This window comes from Gavia stellata, chromosome 28, assembly GCF_030936135.1.
Source record: "Gavia stellata isolate bGavSte3 chromosome 28, bGavSte3.hap2, whole genome shotgun sequence".
In the NCBI taxonomy this organism is placed as follows: Eukaryota; Metazoa; Chordata; class Aves; order Gaviiformes; family Gaviidae; genus Gavia; species Gavia stellata.
In genome coordinates this window covers 9,193,466-9,215,535 of record NC_082621.1, presented here as the reverse complement: position 1 = coordinate 9,215,535, position 22,070 = coordinate 9,193,466, and the positions used below count along the sequence as shown (strand labels likewise).

At 40.7% G+C, this 22,070-nt stretch overlaps 2 protein-coding genes across 2 annotated transcripts; one reads left to right on the top strand and one right to left on the bottom strand.

Annotated features, from left to right (window-relative positions):
• Positions 1-264: 264 nt before the first annotated feature.
• On the bottom strand, positions 265-3,063 carry LOC104251455 (olfactory receptor 4N5). The gene is made up of 2 exons (XM_059830245.1): positions 2,141-3,063; positions 265-292 (listed from the first exon to the last, which is right to left on the bottom strand). The coding sequence occupies exons 1-2, from the start codon at positions 3,061-3,063 to the stop codon at positions 265-267; spliced, it is 951 nt and encodes a 316-aa protein (XP_059686228.1).
• Positions 3,064-20,300: 17,237 nt separating this feature from the next.
• Positions 20,301-21,260, top strand: LOC132319456 (olfactory receptor 4D1-like). Its single transcript, XM_059830244.1, has one exon. It carries the CDS (start codon positions 20,301-20,303, stop codon positions 21,258-21,260), a length of 960 nt encoding a protein of 319 aa, XP_059686227.1.
• The last annotated feature ends 810 nt before the right edge of the window (positions 21,261-22,070 follow it).

Genomic DNA, 22,070 nt, shown 5'->3' with positions numbered 1-22,070 from the left:
AAGGGGATAAATAACAAAAAAACCCTACTTCATGTGCAGCTGTATTTGGGTTCTTACACCATGCAACAGAAAGGGTTTCATGAGGACTGAGAACACTATGATTTGTGAGGGTGCAATGCCTTTTGGGCTATTATTGGAAGACTTTGTGGGTGGAGCCATAGTTCCACACTCTGCACGTACCCTGTCTATAGAATATGTACTACAGTAAGAAAACCATCCTCCCTGAAATCCTGATTTCCCCTCAAAAGGAATTATTTGCCTGATTCAAGCCCATAAGATGTTGGGTGAGCAACTGGCAGACAGGACATGCTCAAAGATTAGGAAAAGGGGTTACATCAGGCTGGCAGCCAGTCACCAGCAGGGTTTCCCAGGGCTCAGTTTTAGGGCCAGTGCTCTTTATTGTTCTTATAAATGATTTGGACGCAGGAATTGAATGAACGTTAAGTAAGTTTGCTGATGATACTAAACTAGGAGGAGCTGTGGACTCCCTCGAGGGTAGAGAGTCCTTACAGACAGATCTGGGTAGACTAGAGAGCTGGGCAATCACCAACTGTGTGAAATTTAACAAGAGCAAGAGCCGGATTCTGCATCTGGGATGGGATAATCCTGGTTATACACACAAATTGGGGGATGAGAGGCTGGAAAGCAGACCTACAGCAAGAGATCTGGGGGTTTGGGTTGATGGCAAGTTGAAAATAAGTCAGCAGTGTTCCCTGGCAGCCAAAAGGGCCAGCTGTGACCTGGGGTGCTTCAAGCACAGCATAGCTAGCCGGTCAAGGGAGATGATTGTCCCACTCTACACTGCACTGGTGCAGCCCCACCTTGAGTACTGTGTGCAGTTTTGCGCACCTCAACATAAGGACATCAAACTATTAGAGCGTGTCCAGAGGAGGGCGACCAAGATGGTGAAAGGCCTCGAGGGCAAGACTTACTTGGTTTGTTCAACTTAGAGAAGAGAAGGCTGTCCTCATCACACACAGTCTACAACTTCCTCAACAGGGGCAGTGGAGGGGGAGGTGCTGATCTCCTCTTTCTGGTGACTGGTGATAGTACACAAGGAAATGGAGTGAAGCTGTGTCAGGGATGTTCAGATTGAACATTAGCAAAAGGTTCTTCACTGAGAGGGTGGTTGATCACTGGAACAGGCTCCCCAGGGAAGTGCTCACAGCACCAAGCCTGTCAGAGTTCAAGGAGCATCTGGAGGATGCTCTTAGTCATATGGTTTAGTGTTAGGTAGTCCTGCGAGGAGCAGGGAGTTCGACTCAATGGTCTTTATGGGTCCCCTCCAACTTGAGATATTCTATTATTCTATGATTCCACCTTAGAATCAAACTGAGAAGTAGATAACAGAGAGAGTACTAAGGGCAAGGTAAAAATGCTTAAGGCATGGTTTATTTCTTCCCAAAGTAGACAATAAAAATGGATTAGCTGAATTGATCACTAGAAACACCCATTGATTATGCAGGAATCCTTAGGTGATTAATTCTGATTCTGTAGATGTCTATAACTGGATAGACAAATCCTGTCACTACTGCCTACACTGTAAGGCTATGTCCACATTGCCTTTGATTTTTACTTGATAGTTGACTTCTGACTTCAGAGGCCTACCTATGCTGTATGAAAAGGCAAAGCTTGTCTACAAGCTAGGGCATTCAATGACTTGCACATTCTCCCTTTGTGGAGAAGCAATTGACTCATTCAAGAGCAGAATTGTATGAAAGTCAAACATCAGGCAGTGTCAACAGTCAGAGATTCAAGTATAAGCTGAAATGAACTAACATGCTTGCTACCTGATTTTTTCTATCTGCATCTGGACCAGAAGTTCAGTAATGATTCTATAAATGCTTCACACCTGCCAGTTAATTTCTGTAGAGATGCAAAATTTTAGCAGGCGAACTTCATAGCACAACCGTGTTAATTCCTTTACACAGTATTGTTCTCCTCTAAATTATTCCACATAGGTTTTAGTGTCACCCTAAGGCTTTTTGATAATTAGGAGAAAGTTTGCTTAATATATATTATGTTGCTATGTAATGTACACTATGGAGTTGTTCCTAAGAAATTTGTATTAACAAACAAAACAAAAATAAACCTTGCACTTACTTACCTCAAAATATTTTTTTTTTTAAATTTTCCACACCAAAATATGTATTTACTGATCATCTTCCACATCGAGCCTTTGATCTCCTTGTTACGCAAGGCATAGATCATAGGATTAGTCAAGGGGAAGATGACCGTGTGGAAAACAGCAACAACTTTTTCCATTGGGACAGCTTGGAAGGGTAAACCATAGATATACATAGCTGGGCCACACATGACAAAAACCACAATGATGTGGGAAACATAGGTGGAGGCTACTTTGTTCTTTGCCTTGGAGGACTGTGTCCAGAGCTTCAGCAACAGGACAGTGTAGGAAATCGGGAGAAGTGTAAAACACATAACAATAACAACTCCATTGTTGAGGAACATCAAAAGCTCTGTTATGTAAGTGTTGGCACAGGTCAACTTGACCAGCTGATGGACATCACAGAAGCAGTTGTCCAGGATGTTAGGACCACATAAGGGGCGGTGGATGCTGAGAGCAAACAGAATGATGCCATGGATGAAGCCCCCACCCCATGTAGCTCCAACCAGGACACAGCATACCCCCCTGTTCACAAGCCTGGTGTAGTGAAGAAGTTTGCAAATGGCTACATAACAGTCATATTCCATGACCATGAGCAGGAAAGCTTCAGTTGCTCCCAGGAAGTGGAGGAAGAAAAGCTGGGCCATGCAGGCACTGTAGGAGATGGTCTTACGGTGTGAGAAAAAGTCAGCCAACATTCTGGGTGGGGTCACAGAACAGTAGCAGATGTCCAAGAATGCCAAATTGGCCAGGAAAAAATACATGGGTGATCCCAGCTTGGAATCCCCCCAAATTGTGAGAATGATAAGGATGTTTCCTGGCAGAATGATCATATAGAAGAGCAGGAAGAAGAAGAAAAGAATCATCTGGACTTCCTGGTTTTGGGACAATCCCAAGAGAACAAACTCTGTAACTACTGTATAGTTCTTGTGCTCCATTTTCCACCCCACAGAACCCTGAAAAAGAGACAGTAATCATGGAAAAAAACAAACAGTAGTGCAAATCTACAGAAATGTTTGAACAACGTGGAGCATATTTAGATTGCCTAAAATGCATGCCCTTTTCCTATTTCCTAGTTTTAGGGAACTCTGGTAATTTAGGTTGCTACTAACTTGGGCATTTTACTGGAAATGTAAACTGGAAATGTCCACATTTTGTCAGATGTTCTTTATTTTCTCTGCACCCGGAGAACTGGCATTTATATGGAATATAAGTCAAAAAGTACCAGTCCGTTCTTCCATGGGTAGGTTAATTTTTGTGGTTTATGGCATAATGGCTTTAACTGAACTAGTCATGTCTACTCTCTTTCCAGTTGACAAAAGCAGGTAATTCCAGGGTAGACAGATTTAATTCTAGGGTAGACAGGTAAACAAAGCTAGATGAAGTGCACTCTAAAACTACACAATTAACCTAAATCACATCCACTGATTATAAAAGGAAACTAAGTACAGAACACTCACATCTGAAGGAAGGTTTATGAATCCCTTGGGTGAATTCATCTGACAGCTGCAAAGTTGTTTGCAATTAAACAATTTAAAATCACTTTATACTTAATTATGTCAGTATAGCCAGCTCAGGGAATGGCTAATGCCATCCTACATTTTTTCTAACATGTATCAGATCAAGTATTTTCCAAAATATGTCATTTTTCCCAATTGTCTTTCAAGGGAGCTGAGTATGTCTAGATCACATTCAACAAAAAAATTGGTCAGATTTCTTTTAAAAGTCTTTCCATTTATCTAAGTTCTTTCATTCCTCTCACTTCTTTTTCTTCTTTTGGGTCAGGAGAAAGTTATATGAGTTTTGCCTCCATTTTTTTTAACACTTTTCTTCCATTTTGCTACAAAGATGGTAAGCCTGTCTGCAGGAAGGCATCTGCACATTACTGTGTTAGTAACTTCACCAGTAAAGTTGAGGTAGAGAATAAAGGGTACTGAAAATGCTTTAGTGGGAGAAAATGCTCAGACCTGTAAGGATTATTTAGTTTTAGAACAGTTTTAGTTTAGTTCCTTTATTGAGACCAGTGAGAAATTCAATCAATATTGACAGTGGAAACTAAATAAAACAAAAACAACTGAGAGGAGGAGAAAGTGGCAAAAAGTAGTAAAATTCAGAATAAAGAAAAAAAAAAAGGAAACTAAGAAAAGAATAAAAACAAGTAAGAGGAAAAAAAATACTCCTTACCTCACTTTTTGATGTTTTTGTCAAAAGTCAAAATTTCATGTCATGCCTTGAAATTAAAAGATTTCTTGACATTCTTTGTTTTTTCCATCTCTTTCTTTCATGGACAGCTGAAGGCCTCATTGTGCTGGATGTGTGTATAAATTGACCGATATTTAATTTCTCAGCTGACTGTGAATCCTTATCCATCTGGAGCTGAGTTTCTCCTTGCCTCACTTTAAATTCCCTCTAAGTGGTTTGGTCAGCTCCAGTCTCTTCCCATCTCATCACATGACAGAAAGATTCTTTCAGGAATATACCACTCCACTCTGCTGTCCTGTATTGCATTGTATCTGACACATCACACTCTCCCCTCACCTCTACTTGGTTATAGAGACACCTGTGGATGCACTTGACTTCCATGGCTTTGCATCTACAACTCTCCCACACAGCTCAGTATCTACTACTCTCTGAGTTGTTCAGCCCTAATCAGCAAAGAACCACAGAATCACAGAATCACAGAATCACTAAAGTTGGAAAAGACCTGTAAGATCATCAAGTCCAACCTTAAAAAAAAAAAAAAACAAAACACCAAAAAACCACAAAAAACAAACCACAACACACCAAAGACCAACCCACCCAACACCACACTGCACCATGCCCATCAAGCCACATCCCACAATGCCACATCCACATGCTCCTTGAATACCTCCAGGGAGGGTGACTCTACCACCTCCCTGGGCAGCCTGTTCCAATGTTTCACTACTCTCTCAGTAAAGAACTTTTTCCTAATATCTAGCCTGAACCTCCCCTGGCACAACTTGAGGCCATTTCCTCTAGTCCTGTCACTAGTCACTTGGGAGAAGAGACCAACACCCACCTCTCTGCAACCTCCTTTCAGGTAGTTGTAGAGAGCGATAAGGTCTCCCCTCAGCCTCCTCTTCTCCAGGCTAAACAACCCCAGCTCCCTCAGCCGCTCCTCATAAGACTTGTGTTCCAGACCCCTCACCAGCTTCGTCGCCCTTCTCTGGACACACTCCAGCACCTCAATGTCTTTCCTGTAGTGAGGGGCCCAAAACTGAACACAGTATTCAAGGTGCAGCCTCACCAGAGCCGAGTACAGAGGCATGATCACCTCCCTGCTCCTGCTGGCCACACCATTTCTGATACAAGCCAGGATGCCGTTGGCCTTCTTGGCCACCTGGGCACACTGCTGGCTCATCTTCAGCCGGCTGTCAATCAACACCCCCAGGTCCTTTTCTGCGGGGGAGCTTTCCAGCCACTCGTCCCCAAGCCTGTAGCGTTGCCTGGGGTTGTTGTGGCCAAAGTGTAGAACCCGGCACTTGGCCTTATTGAACTTCATCTGGTTGGCCTCAGCCCATCGATCCAGCCTGTCCAGATCCCTCTGCAGAGCCTTCCTACCCTCAAGCAGATCAACACTCCCTCCCAACTTGGTGTCGTCTGCAAACTTGCTGAGGGTGCACTCTATCCCCTTATCCAGATCATCAATGAAGACATTAAACAAGACCGGTCCCAAAACTGAGCCCTGGGGGACTCCGCTTGTGACCGGCCGCCAGCTGGATTTCACCCCATTCGCTACAACTCTCTGGGCTCGGCCATCCAGCCAGTTTTTTACCCAGCGAAGAGTGTACCTGTCTAAACCACGAGCCGCCAGCTTCTCCAGGAGTATACTGTGGGGAACAGTGTCAAAGGCTTTGCTGAAGACCAGGTAGACAACGTCAACAGCCTTCCCCTCATCCACTAGGCGGGTCACCTGGTCATAGAAGGAGATCAGGTTGGTCAAGCAGGACCTGCCTTTCATGTACCCGTGCTGGCTGTGCCTGATCCCTTGGTTATCCTGCACGTGTCCCGTGAGCACCCTCAAGATGAGCCTCTCCATAACCTTCCCCGGCACCGAGGTCAGGCTGACAGGCCTGTAGTTCCCCGGATCCTCCTTCCGACCCTTCTTGTAGATGGGCGTCACGTTGGCAAGCCTCCAGTCATCCGGGACCTCCCCCGTTGACCAGGACTGTTGATAAATGATGGAGAGCGGCTTGGCAAGCTCCTCTGCCAGCTCCCTCAGCACCCTTGGGTGGATGCCATCAGGCCCCATAGACTTATGAGTGTCCAGGTGGCATAGCAGGTCGTTAACTGCTTCCTCCTGGATCATGGGGAGCTTATTTTGCTCTCCATCCCTGTCATCCAGCTCAGGGAGATGGATACCCTGAGGTATCCCTCACGACCGTGGCCAGATTGAGCTCTAGCTGGGCTTTCGCCTTCCTAATTCCCTCTCTGCATGACCTAACGAGGTCATGCAAAGAACCGATCCAGGTTACTCCCTCTCTGCTGTTACCTGCCACACCACTTTAGACAGAAAAACTGGGAAATATTTACCACCTACCTACTTTCCTGATGTTATCAGTCTGCCTATAGAATCATAGAATCACTTAGGTTGGAAAAGACCTTTAAGATCATCAAGTCCAACCATAAACACTGCCAAGTCCACCACTAAAGCATGTCCCTAAGCACCACGTCTTTTAAATACCTCCAGGGGTGGGGACTCAGCCACCTTTCTGGGCAGCCTGTTCCAGTGTCTGACAACCCTTTCAGTGAAGAAATTTTTCCTCGTATCCCATCTAAACCTGCCCTGGCACAACTTCCGGCCATTTCCTCTTGTCCTATTGCTTGTTACTTGGGAGAAGAGACCGACACCCACCTCTCTACAACCTCCTTTCTGGTAACTGTAGAGTGAGAAAGTGTCCCCTCAGGCTCCCCTTCTCCAGGCTAAACAACCCCAGCTCCCTTAGCCGCTCCTCGTAAGACTTGTTCTCTAGACCCTTCACCAGCTTCCTCTCCGCTCTTCAGCTTTGCCTTTTTTTTTTGTCTTCACTACTGCAAACAAGTTTACCAGGGAAGCTACATAATGCACTTCTTCATTTGTCTCTTTTTAGTCCTTTAAATTCTTTAGTTCAGAAAGCAACAGCTTACAGGAGACCCAAGAACCACAATCTATGAGTGATTCTACAGTCAAGCTATCTTTTCATGAGTTATTTGTGGGGGTGTTCATACTGCATAATTTACAATGCTGCTGATATAGATATCTACATCTGAATAAGTCAACATAGTGACCTGAGGGACAGAGTGTAAGGAAAAAGATACAGTTCCTCTTAGCAAGCGCAGGGATGGAACCCAGGTCCTAAACACAGATATTGAGTGTGATTTTACATGCTCCAGAATAACGTGCCTGCCCTCCAGTGTCTGGTCTAGAACGATGGGTCCCGTGTCTCACCAGCCAATCTGGTGGAGATGTCTGAGATAGCATCCAGTGCCATCAGAGTGGTTCAGACTATGGTGGACTATTTGAATTCTGCTTTACATGTCTAGCTCAGACTTTTAATTGCCTTTTTATCTTCGGACAGATGAACCATACCTATAATTTCTGAATTTATCCCCTGGTTATTTCTGACTGATAGGGAATTCCTGAGCCTAAATGGTTGTGTAACTACTACAAAAACAAATTTCATCTGCTGCTAGGAAGATGATGATTAAACCCTTGCTGGATCCGCTAACATCTTCATCAGAGGGTGGCATACCATTCTTTAGGGCAATACTAATATCCACTTGTGGATCTAACTGAAGTGAAGTTCTGGGCTTTTAACCACTACTACCTACACAATTTGGTCATGGGCATCAAAGAATATGTGCTAATACAAGAAATTTCATTGTTAGTCTCATTAATGTTTTGGCAGTCTAATCAAAATGTAACAATCACTCATTACTAGTCCAATCACAGTAATACTAACAGTCACCCAATTTCTGTTTAAGATCTTTACTGATAAACTCCATAGAAACGAGTATCTGTCCCTTTTCCCTGAAGTTAAGTTCTCACCCATCTTGTTATCATAGGTCAAGGTCAAGAGTCCTTCATCCTCAGGGAAAGTGAGCAGTTAAACATCTCAAGTCCTTGTACCAGGATGAGTACAGTATTGCCTGTGGCACTTCTCTTTCTCATTGATTCTGAGTCCTCTCAAGGCTATTCTTACTGACATTGGTTTTATCAGAGCCCTCCCTCAATCATGTGTGAATGCAAGACCTAATTCCCCTAATCCCTACATCTCTCATCCCGTCTTCCCAAATCCTTCCCAAGTACCAGCAGTTCTTCAGCTACCCAACTCCTAGCTTCACTCCACACCGGGATTCAGTATTTTTGAAGCTTATTGCAATCCCAGCTTCAAAATCCTACAAATATCTGCTAACAGCTTCAATATGCATCTCCCTTTCAGCAGCACTGTTGGTAGTCCAGCATTCTGACCTGGGGCCTTGCTCTTCTGGCCATGAGTCCTCTCCCACACACCCATGGATTTAGTACTGCTGTGCATGCACCAGAGGTTCGGCTCTTTTAAATGCCAGACCCAGTCATAGCGATTTGTCTCCCTGCCTGATTGTCAGCACTAGCACCAGAGACTGCAACCAGACTGCCTGTGACCATAGCTGCTTCACTCACCACCTGATGACAGAGGGCGAACATTGTGTGCTAGAGGATAGAGAAGATTTTGTCTCTTTGCATCCTCTAGTTAATGCTTTCTTCATCTCTTCAGAGTGTGCAGGTTGTTTCTGGTTCCAAGGATGAAGGCTACATAATTGTGGCAGCAGCTGTGGTTATGGAGTGCTAACTCAGATGCCCAAGGGTCTTAATAAAAGCTCTAAGGTGTTTTACTTTATTTGTAATTATTTATGAGTATTTATTAATTATTTATTTTAACATATATTATTCCTGGACTAGGTGACCTCTAGAGGTACCTTACAATCTACTTTTTTATGATCTCATGATTAATTCTGCATTTAAATGACTAGTAATCTCTGCTTCTGGGAAACAAATGAACCCACAACCTCTGACTTCCCATATTCTGTAGACATTCTCATCTGGGAATGCCCAGGAGGAAAGCCATCATCTAGAATTCTCCAGATCACTTAATTTTCTGTATTTTATGAGTATTCAGGATGAGTTCTCCATAGTCCACTGACAAAGTTACATACTTTCAGGAAGCATAAACTAAATAAATTCAACAACTTCCCCTCCCCACCCCTCTCTCCCTGTTTCTCTCTTCTTTCTCTCTTTCCCCAAAATGTTTCTTTTAATTTGTGTTGGCAGTGTATCAAGGGGTCAGATGAATCAGGACTGGGAGGTGCTTATTTCTTTTCACTGCCTACAAAGAATGGGTAGCTGAGACTTAAAGATATAGCATCTACACCACTACAGTTAAGCAAAATCCATTCCATTGTGTATTTATACATTATTATTTAATGTGTAGTATACATTATATAATATATATACATGTATATTACTTCAAACCCTTTGTAATGTTAACAAAAATTAAACTCAACACAGACTTTTAAAAGGTCAATGTTAGAAGCTAAATTAAAGAAGCAGCATAATCCAACAATGCTAAAGATCCATTTTGTGCTTCTATAGTGAAGCATCAAATACTGCACCAAACACTGTCAAATGATTAATTTAGTTGTTTTCTAGGATTTCTGAGGCTTCCTTTAAGACAGAGGGCAATTCAGTACAACTTGCCCTGTCTACATGATTAACCAAAATGCAACCTTTATCCAGGATGAGAAGTGACAGGTGCCAGGACACCACCTGGCAGTGGAAAACCCACCCCACCCCACAGTCACATGTCCCACCTGACGTGGAAGTCCTGTCTCTCTTCTAGTCACATGGCTGGGTAACCCTGCTGCTCCTTGCCTCTGGGGCTGCTGGTTTTGATGCTGTTATACCCCATATGATTTTAAAATAATGCCCTGTGATTGGTTGCTTATTTTCTTAGGGCCAGGATATACATATATACACGTGTGCATGCACATGCACACACATATACATTTACATCTGTGCTCAAATATGTTTACATATGTATATTTAAACCTAAATATATACATCCATAAAAGTGTATGAATAATGTAATTGTTTAGAAAAGATAAGGAATTGAAGTTTAAATGTGAATACTAAGAAAACGCGTGTACAGGGCTTTCAGGGCACTGCATTCCCCTACTGAGCAAGAGACTGTGCCCCCAGAAGATCACGACATGGATCTTTCCAAGGAAGGGCCACTTCCGGCACTCCATAGCCCTGATGGGGATTTTGAAACTCTAGTTTTATCCCTTCCTTCAAATGCAGCAGGGAAGATAGAGCAGGAGGAGCACAGCCTGTGGCTTCCATGGAAATGTGTGGCAGATGGAGTGGCAGATGCAGAGGTCTGGGGTTAGGAGATACATAGAAGAGCACAGATTTGTTAATTTAGACCAGGTACCATTACATAAAACTTTTGTTTGGGGTGTAGATGTATTTTTTTACCATATACACCAGCTGTTTGGACATGGTGATTGTTCTCAGATTATTCTTGAAGCTGTCAGCATGCACAACTCCTTATATTGTCCCACTGTTAATGTAAGCGATACGAATATAGGGAAACTTTTACAATGGGCCATTTATCTCCTAAAAAGTCATTCACCTGTGTTCTGACCAGGCTTTCCTCATGGCTGACATTATTGTAATTATGGTGAAGGCTATGATGGCTACTTCATAGCTTCCTAATGAAAGAATGGACAAGCTATTAATCACCCAAGGTGGAAAGTGCACATGTATACAAGTTCCCAGCCTGAATATATGTTTCATAGATGCTTTAAATTTTTTTCCCATGTAACTAAGCAGCTTTCCCCAAGCACTGGGATTTGTGGGTTGCAAACATTATTCCATTTTTTTTCAACACTGCTGAAAATCAAAATTATGTAGAACCTTATACAAAACCAGAATTTTACATGGTGAATGGCATGGTGCTTGAGGATAATTTTTTGCTATGACATGCAATAAATTAGAGGAAGATTTTTGTCTTTTACTATTGCCAAAATTTTGAGGGAGCCTTGCATATCATACAGGAGGAGCAGGGAGCTGGACTCGACGAACCTTATGGGTCCCTTCCAACCTGAGATATTCTATGATTCTATGAATGAGATTATGGTGATGACTTGTCTCACATTCTACGAGAAACAGGGTGACGCAAATGTGAAGGTGTGTAACTTAGATCCCTTTCAGCATAGGGTGCTAGTCTCTATTTGTATGACCACACAGCAGTTGGTGTTTCTTAAATGTAACAGTGTAGCACAACTTCCCTCAAATCATCATCACTAGAGGAAAAAGAGATCTTTGACACCCTTTTCTCAGTGGATTACGTATAAATCTGAAAAGGAAAATATTCAACTCCCCATGAGTTATAAGACAGTGACTGTCAAATGGACAAATGCTACCATAAAAAAAGAAGAAAGAACCCTCTGACTGAGGCAAACTTTGGGTATTTTTATTACATGACACAGCAAAAGATAGACCACATGACAACAGCAGGATTTAATATTAGGTCTGTATGGGAGCATGAGGAGGTCACTGTGAAAAAAGTCAGATGGGGAGTTCACGGAGTTCTTAGTGAGGAACTGTAGATGCTTCTGCTACCCAAATGTGCTCTTTTTGTCAGCAGGCTCTATGTCATTTATTTATATTACCGACATCCTTCAGTGAAAAGGTACATTACTATGATTTTACTAGTCGCTATCCCTTCATCTACAAAAAAATCCAATAACCTCTTGGACACCCCAAATCTTTGAGAATTTTGACAGCCTGATGGCCTATTTTGGCATGGCCAAAATAAAAGTGTATTTCTCTCAAGCAGTCTTTCCCCCCATCCTTTCCACAGTGGTAAACACCAATCTACTGTTTCCCTTTTGCTGCACTTTTGCTGAAACCTGCCAGGCCCTCCACACCTGCAAGGGTGGAGGAAGAGCCCTCGTGGGCACCTGATGTTCCCTAGACTAGAATAACCATCCTTGTCGTCCCCATGTACATATTGCTGTGAAGTTCACTTTTTGTCCTGGCCTTCCATTTGGGAGGGTAGTGATGCTTGTATCTTGCAGCACAGCACAAAGACCAAGGGTTGCCTCAGTTATACTGCATGGTCCTCCTGCTGGTCTGAGGCCTTGGTCAGGGAGACTCTTGACCAGATTCAGGACCTTGTATGAGGTGGGGGTCTCTTGATTACGCTCAGAGGGTTGATCCCCTGCCCTGTAGACATGCTCAGTCTTCTTCATGTAATTCCACCCTGTTCAGTGCTCACCCACCCCTTTTAAGCCCTATCCCCACAAACACATTAGGACTTGTTCAGTAGACCAGTAAAGCAGTGGTCCCCAACCTGTTTCTTTTTTTATTCACATTTAAACTGTAACTATTTATTTCATTATCTCTTATTAAACAAGTGTATTATATATACATATACATACTTACACATAGTTTTTGTGTCTATATAGAGTAGGGGAGTACTTAAAATCTGAAATACTTTGGTGGCACAGGAAACTTTACCACCTGTAGAAGAAAAACAACGTGATGATAACAATGAGTTATTATGAGAAAGATGGACAAAAAAGAAGCTTAAATCAGCTAGTCAGATATCCCATTACAATCAAGGTTGGATGCCAAGCCTTGCTATCTATTTATAAAAAATGCACATTTTCCTTATTAATGTAAATTGTTACTGGTGTATTATTACTGACCCATATTGTAATGTCAAAACTAGTACTAATATTTAAAAGGAATCACGGGAATAGGATCTCATTGTACTTGGTGTTGGTTGTGCACACACAGGTTTAAAGTTTGCCCAGAACTGTTTAAGGTTTAGATACATGAGAGCAGACAAACTTTCTACTCCAACGGAAGGGCACATGGAGGTGATCTTGACAGAACCATAACCTGTGTCAGCATTTCAGGAGCTCAGCAGCCCAGATCAAGAAAGGCATTTGGAATTGGTGGAATAAGAATTCTTAAATACGTTTTTGGTCTGGACCAGACACCTACCTCTCTCACAAATACTTAAAATCCTACTACTTTCAACTGGATCCCAGAAGAGTAGTCAGAACCTCAGTGGAGAGAGATGTGCACCTCCACACTATGATTCAACTCTTCTGTATTACAGGGTAGAAAGAATTGCCCTTTTCTACCAACTTTTCTGCATTGACTATACATGGACTCAAAGAAATTAGAGACAAAAGAACAATCAGAAAAAGATGGGTGCAGTCATTGAAAAGTTGTCTAGCAGGAAACCTGAGAAAAGTGTTAATATGCTTTCTTACCCCAAGACCATATCATTTAGATCAGTACAAATTATTGTCAGAAAAAGAAAACTAACTAGTTATTAAATATAATTTCTCACACACTTCTGAAAATAATGAACAGAAAGAAATGTTAAAATGTATTCTTTTTGTTAAAATGCATTCTTCCATAAAAATGCATTCACAGTAAGTGAAACATATTTTAGATATGGTCTTCAGTAATGTAAGGAAATTGACTTCCTTGCCTTTTATATTTTTTCTTCTTTTTTTTTTAGCTTTTGTTAAGCCTCCCTTTAAACGAAAACATGATACTGTAACATATCACAAATACAGTACATTTATTTACTTTAGATAGCATGCTGTGCTTGGTTTTGTGTTTGTGCACATACACAGATGCACATACATACATGCATATATATGCGTTAATATTTAAAGGAGGGGGAAGAGCCAACAAAATGCCTTTGCAACTTCTATTTCTTCTTTATTGTAGTCCATAGCATGAGTTTGGCTCTGTTACAGCTTATTATGAACTCTGAATGAAGCTAACGGTTTAAATTAATTTCTGATAGGCACCTAAGGAACCAGATATGAGCACTGTCTCAGTTCATGAGAGGCCTGAGAGTATCTGTGGGACAGCAGCACGTGATGAAAAATACCCACCTTTTCAATATCTGTACCATGGTGGTTCTGTGGAGGGCTACCTAAGGGTAAAGCCCATATTGCATTCTGTGACATATTCACCAAAATCTCTCTGTTTTCCTCATGTAATCTCATATGCTATATGCTGGGGTTTGGATCAACTTTACATGTATGAAGGCAATGTCCTCTATAGAGTCCCATGCCTTTCTCTTCGACGCACAGGAAAAAATATATAAAATTAATACTAGATTGAAATCAGGTTAGGCATGTTAGAATCTATAATTCATGTACTGGGACTGGGGAGATGAATCCAGCCACAAACTGCTGTCTTGGTCTATTTTGGCTACAGCCTGTGAAGCTGTAGTCCACCAAATGGCATAATTTAACCAGAGCTCCCCTTCTTCATAGAGGAGACAGGATGGCATAATTGTGATAGCCTCTAGCAAAATCAATGTCTATATTTCTTAGATACCAAAAATCAGTGCTCCCTCCTAGAGGTGAAATTCTGATTTACACTAGCTGAAGACCTGTCTCACTGTCTACCACACCAGTTCCTGCTTGTGCAAGCTCTTCCTTTGGAGTATCTTTCATCCACATGTGGCATATGGAAACAGAGAGCAGAAGGGGTGAATTCAGGGAACACAGTATGTCACTGGTAGTGTTTGATGGAAGGGCCCTACAGCACTTATAGAAAAGGTTTACTCTAGATGGATGAATGATTTTGGATGTCTCTTCTTTGAGTACAATCTGAAACATCTTTAAAAGAGGCATGAATTTAAAAGCGTTAACCATTTGAATTGCAATGTCCCTTAAAGTGATTCAGGCTAATCACACTAGTGTTATTGTATGAGAGCAGTTAAGCTTTTTTGTAAAGAAAGGCTTCTTTCAGACTTGCCTTTTCAAGGAATAAAACAAGAAAAAATTAATTCTCCAACTCTTTTCACAGAGGTAAAAGTAGATCAGATCCCAGAAGCAAAGTCAGTAGAAGCTTAAATGAAGTTTCCTTAATTCTGGTTCTCCAGTGTTTCAATTATGAAGAAAAAAGGGTTCCAATGATAACACAGGCAAGTTAAGTTCCCTGGAGGGGTCTAAACAAACACATCATTGCCAAATGTAATTAACCACTTTGCCATTAACAAGTTGTTGTAAAGTTTCTGAAGTCAGGCAATGAATTTATCCTGAGATTACTTACATTGCCTTTCTCTTTAACAAGCAAACTAAAAAAAATGAACATGCTACTGAAAAATCTCATCCCCCTTTTACTGCCTTTACTGTCGGTTAACTAGGTCAGCTGAAACTTGTACTGTTTCCTAACAGAGACAACCTCAAAGATCAGCATAATCACATTGGTAGTGAAGATTTCTTTTGCTTGACCTCAATATGGAAACTATAATTTGAATTTTGCAGGATTAGGCCCAGGCTATTAACCAAGACAAAGTACCTGTTCCATTCGGAATAAGCTTTAAAACCCTTCCTTCACATGGTGGTTTGGAGGAAATTTTCTTCAATGTGTAGAAATTTCACTGATACGTAGGGAGGTGCATGTATGCGACCTTGGGATATATGCAATTAACGGAGCACTCTACAAGGTGAAATCTTCTGGAAAGGGAAGGTGATATTAATTTTAAACATCTGATTTCATTCATTCATACTCATTCTCACGAAGGTTTCACTCATTTTTGCCTCTACACACCTATAACTATTAAGATGCTTGTGTCCAAATGGTCTGGTCATTACCACTGATATGCAACCCAGAGGTGTGCAAAATCCCTCAGTTTCACTGTCCTTTTACTTCTTATGTAGGCATTTTATGGGTTTAGTCCTGTTCTTCATCTTGTTTTTATCTTTTTTGCTTCAGTTTCTTTTTTTGCTTCATGCTCTATGGTTGTTTGAATGAAATCACATGCAATGTAACATAGTAATTAAAACACAATATTCTTTTAAGCTTTTTTCTACAGTTTCTCCTGAGGCTTTCAAACACACATTTCCGTTCATACTTCATTCACATAAAATTAATATTTCTGTTACAAAATTCTGTAAGGCAAATTTCTCATTCCTGGGTCTCTTTGTATTGGTACCAAAAAGAAGGTTTGTTTTGTTTGTTTGCTTTTTATTAACCAATGTTAATAAAATGTTGACCTTTTTAATGTCCTATTTTTTTTTCAAATTGGAGGAACATTTTAATTCATTGAGGGGTAAAATATTTGTTGGGATAACTGTTCCCTAGAGGGAAGACAAATGTAATACATTTTATTCTAAAATATCATAGCTTTTGAAACTCACATTATTGTATTGTGAAAGTCAAAGCTATCTTTTGTTCCCTAAACTCTGAGGTTTATAATAGGATGGGAAGCCAGAACTGAAGTTCCATTTGGGGGTCAAAGATTTCACTAAGTTAAGGCTAAAAATAGGGTAAGACCAGGACAAGGGATAAAATAAGACTGGGGTAGTATGAAAGTGAAGATTAAGTTTAGAGTTACAACAGGATAATGACTAGGAACAGATTTAAGATGTAATTTAAGGTTAGAGTTCTATTTGGAGTTATTGCTCAAGTGAGTGATAGGGTTCGGACTCTATTTACTTAGTGTTTGTATAGGGGTCAGGTTACATCTCTAATGGGTGCTAAAAGTGCCTAAAGTAACTGGTTTACCCTTGGACATCTGTACTAGACAAGTCTAAACTACACAAGTCTGCCTTTCATCACAGCAATCCCAGTCTGTAGGTTGATTCATCACGCTAGACTTTGGATGACCAGACTCTACCTGTTTTTCAGTAATGTGACCTTAGTTCCTTAGCTTCTGAGAGCTAACACCTGTAAGTCCTACCTGGCAACTGCCCCACCCTAGTCAATATATTTCTTTGGAAGGAGCAGTTGGTTTACTACTTTGTCTTAGCAGATTGTATAAAATATAGATAAGAAATTAAGATTATATTGTATAATTATAATTATAATTGTATAGATACAATTAAGATTGTATAAGATATAGATAAGGAATTTCTTCAAACTTTGTATTTTCTTTTTTCTTTTAAAATAATTACTCTTAGAATACAGCCAGCATTGTATTAGATGCCAGCAAGTGAGGAGACTGGGATCCAGGGGTCAATTACTGGGCAGACTGTCTTGAGCTGAGCTGCTGGAGGATTCACCTTGTACATATGTATATACATATATATATATATATTCTCACTAGTGGACTTTTACATCCTGTCCAGACGGAAAGGGGAGTAGGGTGAGGCTGTTGACATTTTCTGTGTTCATGTGAGTGCTCTGTGTGCTGGCTATGTATATATGTGTATATATATGGTGTATATGTGTGCTCTGTGTGTGTGCGCGTGTGCCTACTGGGAATACATTTTCAGCCTTGCTACTGGTTGGACCTGGGGACATGGAGCTGCATCAACCTCACCTCGCTTGGGCTGTCAGATCCAGCATGATGTATTTACCTCTAACATGAAGATCTGTCCTAAGGAGTTATTTTTTTCCCTCTAAACAAATATGGCAGTGCAGCTCATGCTCACTGCTCTGTATTCATGTTACATCCAGTTAAGCTAGATCTTCCTCTGAGCCCTATATAGCATAATAATTATTGTTATATGCTCAAATTTGGTTTGTTTTCTGTTTTGATTTTTTTTTTTGTCTCAAAGTGCATGAACCACAACCCAGAAATATGTTTCAGACATGATGTTGAATACAAATGTGCCATTGTCCAAGACATATTGCAAGGGCTTATAGGAGTGTTTGAGAGTGCAGCAAAAGCTGGGATAGTTTTGCAAGATTGTTTCTGGGGAAAAGAATCAAAGCTTGTGTGGTGTCAACTGAAAAAGGAATGAACTTTCCTCAGAAATGCACCAGGCTTCAGAGCATCCCACCTGAGAAGGGACTTGAACCATGAAGCATGAGTAATCCCAGGGAAGAGGCATTGGAGGCAAATCACACAGGTAGTTCAGTTGGCAAATTGTAGATATTGCCTAAGATGACAAATGTTAAAACACCTCAAGGCAGTGAGGTAAATCCAATATTTGCTGTCCTGTGTACTGGATAAAGAATAGCTCATCTCCTAGACCAGGTCTAGAGAAATTTGAGCTCCAGCCCTCTTACTCCTTCTCTGATAAATGAATGTTATTCCCCTTTTTGAAATTATATCAGCAGCTGTGGTGATTCATCTGACCTGTGTTGGACAACTGTCAAGAGGTAAATTGTCCTTGCAGATAACTATCTTCTCCCATTCAGTACAGATAGGGTCTGGACAATGTGGGTAGACTTCGTCAACTAAATTTCAGGCAGCTCTGTTTAAGTAAGTGAGATGAATCCTATCTCTCTGCATTCAAATGTGCTACCTTGCAGATCTCATCGCCTGAAAAAAAAAATAAATCCGTGAACAACCTTTCTTGCTTGCTTGCTTGTGTACGTGCTCACGTGCTTACCCTCTGCACTCCTAATTAAAGTTATGTGGCATGCACCCGCTTCCCTGTTGCCTTAAACCAGCCAATCACATATTCAATTCTGACGTTTTTACTAAGCAAGACAGCTACCTGTTGCGCCTCTGCAGCCTTTGGCAAGTCCTCAGGTGGGATTATTTTGTCTGAGGAGAAAACAATTCTTACTGAGCTTGATTTCTTATTACTCTGGGGTAAACACCCAAAAGACATTTAAAATATCGTTCTGTGAAAATGTTTTTTGCTTTGTGTGAAAGCAGCCTAGGCAGCTAGCTAAGGTGAGGCTTGTACATTGCAAATATCAAAATATTGACAGGCAAATTGCATCACTGAAGACAGGGGTAAAAACCCAAATGCCAGCATATTTATACTGAGTATGGAGACTGAAGAAACAGTTCTGATTTTCCAAAAAGAACAAGTAACACTGAGTACAGACAGCTTGCAGCTTCCACAATATTTATAAAATCCTTGAAGATAAACTATTGTTGATTTTAGTGTCTAATATATTACATAAAAATGAAGTGTTATCTGCAACACAATCAATCTTTTTAGCAATCAGCAGGATATTTGAGCCTCCCAAAAATTATGCAAGGAATAGCAAACGTCTCTTGGCTCTTTTGTATCAGAAGAATCCATACCTCACATCATCTTTGCTGATTTCAAAGCTAGCTTTCCCAAGAGAATGTTTCGTATCACAGCTCTTCATCAGCCATATCACAGGCCAGGAACCAGACCACTTTCAGAGAAGAAGAAACTCCAGAATATGCTAGGTATGTCATTTCAGCCTTCCTACTGACATAAATGCAAGGATCAAAATAGTTCCCTAGCCCTTCTGAGGTCTTTTTGGTGTGATTAAAAAGGCAGCTACGTTACAAGATGAGGAATAAATCGAGTATGTCTGCAGTTGCATGGAGAATCATTAGAATGAATGAATAAATGAGGAGAAGGAGGGAAGGAAGGAAGGAAGGAAGGAAGGAAGGAAGGAAGGAAGGAAGGAAGGAAGGAAGGAAGGAAGGAAGGAAGGAAGGAAGGAAGGAAGGAAGATACAGGACATCTCTATGGAAATTCCAGTAGAATCCATTCCATAGACTGAATATTTGCTGGAACATGGACAACTGAGACAGTGTAGTTTATTTTAGGGAGAGCATTATCATGATCTAGTCTTTGCTTGACTTTATTGACAAATCCCCAGAATGGGATTCAGCTGACTAAACACAAATGTGTAATGCCATACGAGATTTTGTGGTGATACCTGTGAACTGTCTCCAGCTGCTGCTCCAGAAAAGCATGATACAAAGTTTTTCCATGGATGCTGTGTCACATCTGTCAGCTCTGTGACTATAGATGAATTATGCATGGACATGTAAAATGGTACTGGGCACCTACATTTAGTCAAATTATGCTCACCTGTTTTGACTACAATGGAAGATTAGAATCATAGCTTACATGAAGACACCTAGAGTGTCTTTACATATCTTTTATGTACATATCTTACCAGATTAGTAAATGTAGGTGTAGAAATTCTGAATTTAATCCTCCTGTTTAGAGTCAGATGAGATTAATCTTATGGTTGACTGTTTTCAAGTACATACTGGAAAACTGTGCAAAGAGGATTTCTACAGGCACAAACTGTTATGCAAGAAAAGGAGCTGAAGGAATTCGATGGCCTATCATATTTGATGAATAGCAATAGAAGATCAAGTAGTCTCTTCTGAATAAAAATGTCAATGAATAATAACTAGTTGACCTAGTGTTATCTCTGTTGATTGCATGCTACAGGGTACCAATGGAGCAGGAGAACTCTACCACCACTGTGAAAAAATTTTTCCTTGTTGGTTTTACTGAAAGTGCCATGCTGCAGTATATTCTCTTTACAACCTTCCTCGTAATCTACTCAATGACTTGGCTTGGAAATGTCACCATCATCACCACAGTAATCACAGATCAACAGCTCCACAAGCCTTTGTACTTTTTGTTGGGAAATTTAGCCTTCATAGACCTCAGTGAATCCTCAGTGATTCTGCCCAAGATGCTATGGGACCTCTTGTCTGAGGTTAAGACCATTAGTTTTTCGGGGTGCATTACACAGATGTTTTTCTTCCATTTCACAGGAGGTGCTGTGGCCATCCTCCTCATAGTGATGGCTCTGGATCGGTATGTGGCTCTCCATAAACCTTTGCAGTATCTAAGCATTATTAATTACAACGTTCTCCTCGGGCTGGTAATAGGAGCATGGGTAGGGGGGTTTGTTCATTCTATTGTGCAGGTAGCACTGGTCATTCAGTTGCCATTCTGTGGACCAAATTTTCTAGACAATTTCTACTGTGATGTCCCACAGGTAATCAAACTGGCCTGTACAGACATCTATGTGGTTGAGCTACTCATGGTGTCCAATAGTGGCCTGCTTACAGTCCTCATCTTCATTGCCCTGATTGTGTCATATGCTGTCATCCTGGTCAAAATCAGGACACATATCACAAAGGGGAAGCACAAAGCCTTTTCCACTTGTGCAGCTCAGGTTGCAGGGGTGATCATCCATTTTGTACCCTGCATCTTCATCTATGCACGTCCGTTCCAAAAGCTTGTGGTGGACAAAGCCATGTCATCTCTTTATACAGTCATCACTCCAATGCTTAATCCCATGATCTACACACTGAGGAACACGGAGATGAAGAATGCCATCAACAGATTACTCAACAACATCTTTTTCAGAACGAGAAATTCACAGCTGTCCTTCCTTTCTTAGATGGTTGTTTCCTTTTACAGAGAAATGTAAAAACAAAGCAGATACTGTCAACTTCATAATTGACTTTTGCTTTTGACAAAGAAGGAAATTTAAATAACAATAATTAGCATGTGACTAAAATGACAATGCTGTCTCTCAACGTCATAACTGCTTGGCAACCAAAGTTTTTGCTCACTATTAAAACAGTGAATGTGCATTATAAAGAAATTCAACAGCAATAGCAACAACAAAAAGGCCTCCTTTTTTTTAATTACGGTAGCTCACACTACTAAGGGTTCAGTTAATTTCTAAGTTTCTGATTTCTAATATATGCTAGGGAATTTATATATGGATGTTTCTGGTTTTCATGTTTTCATGTGGAATATTCATGATTGGGTTAAAAAATGCAGAACATGCAACTCCACAATATACATGAAAATATTTTTGATTGTTTCTTAAAGATGAATATAAGTACATATTCTATTTAAAATTTTCCTCACTTACTTTCTTATAAGAAAATTTGTTTGTTCAGATAAATGCATTGCAATGAAATACTGAACATTTATCATTATCAATATAAAAAAGTATTCCAGGAAATCAAGCAGCAGTGAATAGAGAACAAGTCCATTGCACAAGAATAGAGGTCTTATTCATTTAATTTCCAGGTAATTAATTTCTTATTTTATACAAACATAGCCCAAGGTAGGAGATTCAAAGGTTCATCACTGACTTATTCAGAATTTAGTATTCCTCATTGAGTATATGGAGACCTGGACAGCCTATTCTTGCAATTTCATCACCACATTCATATTTTTAAGGTAAATTATATAG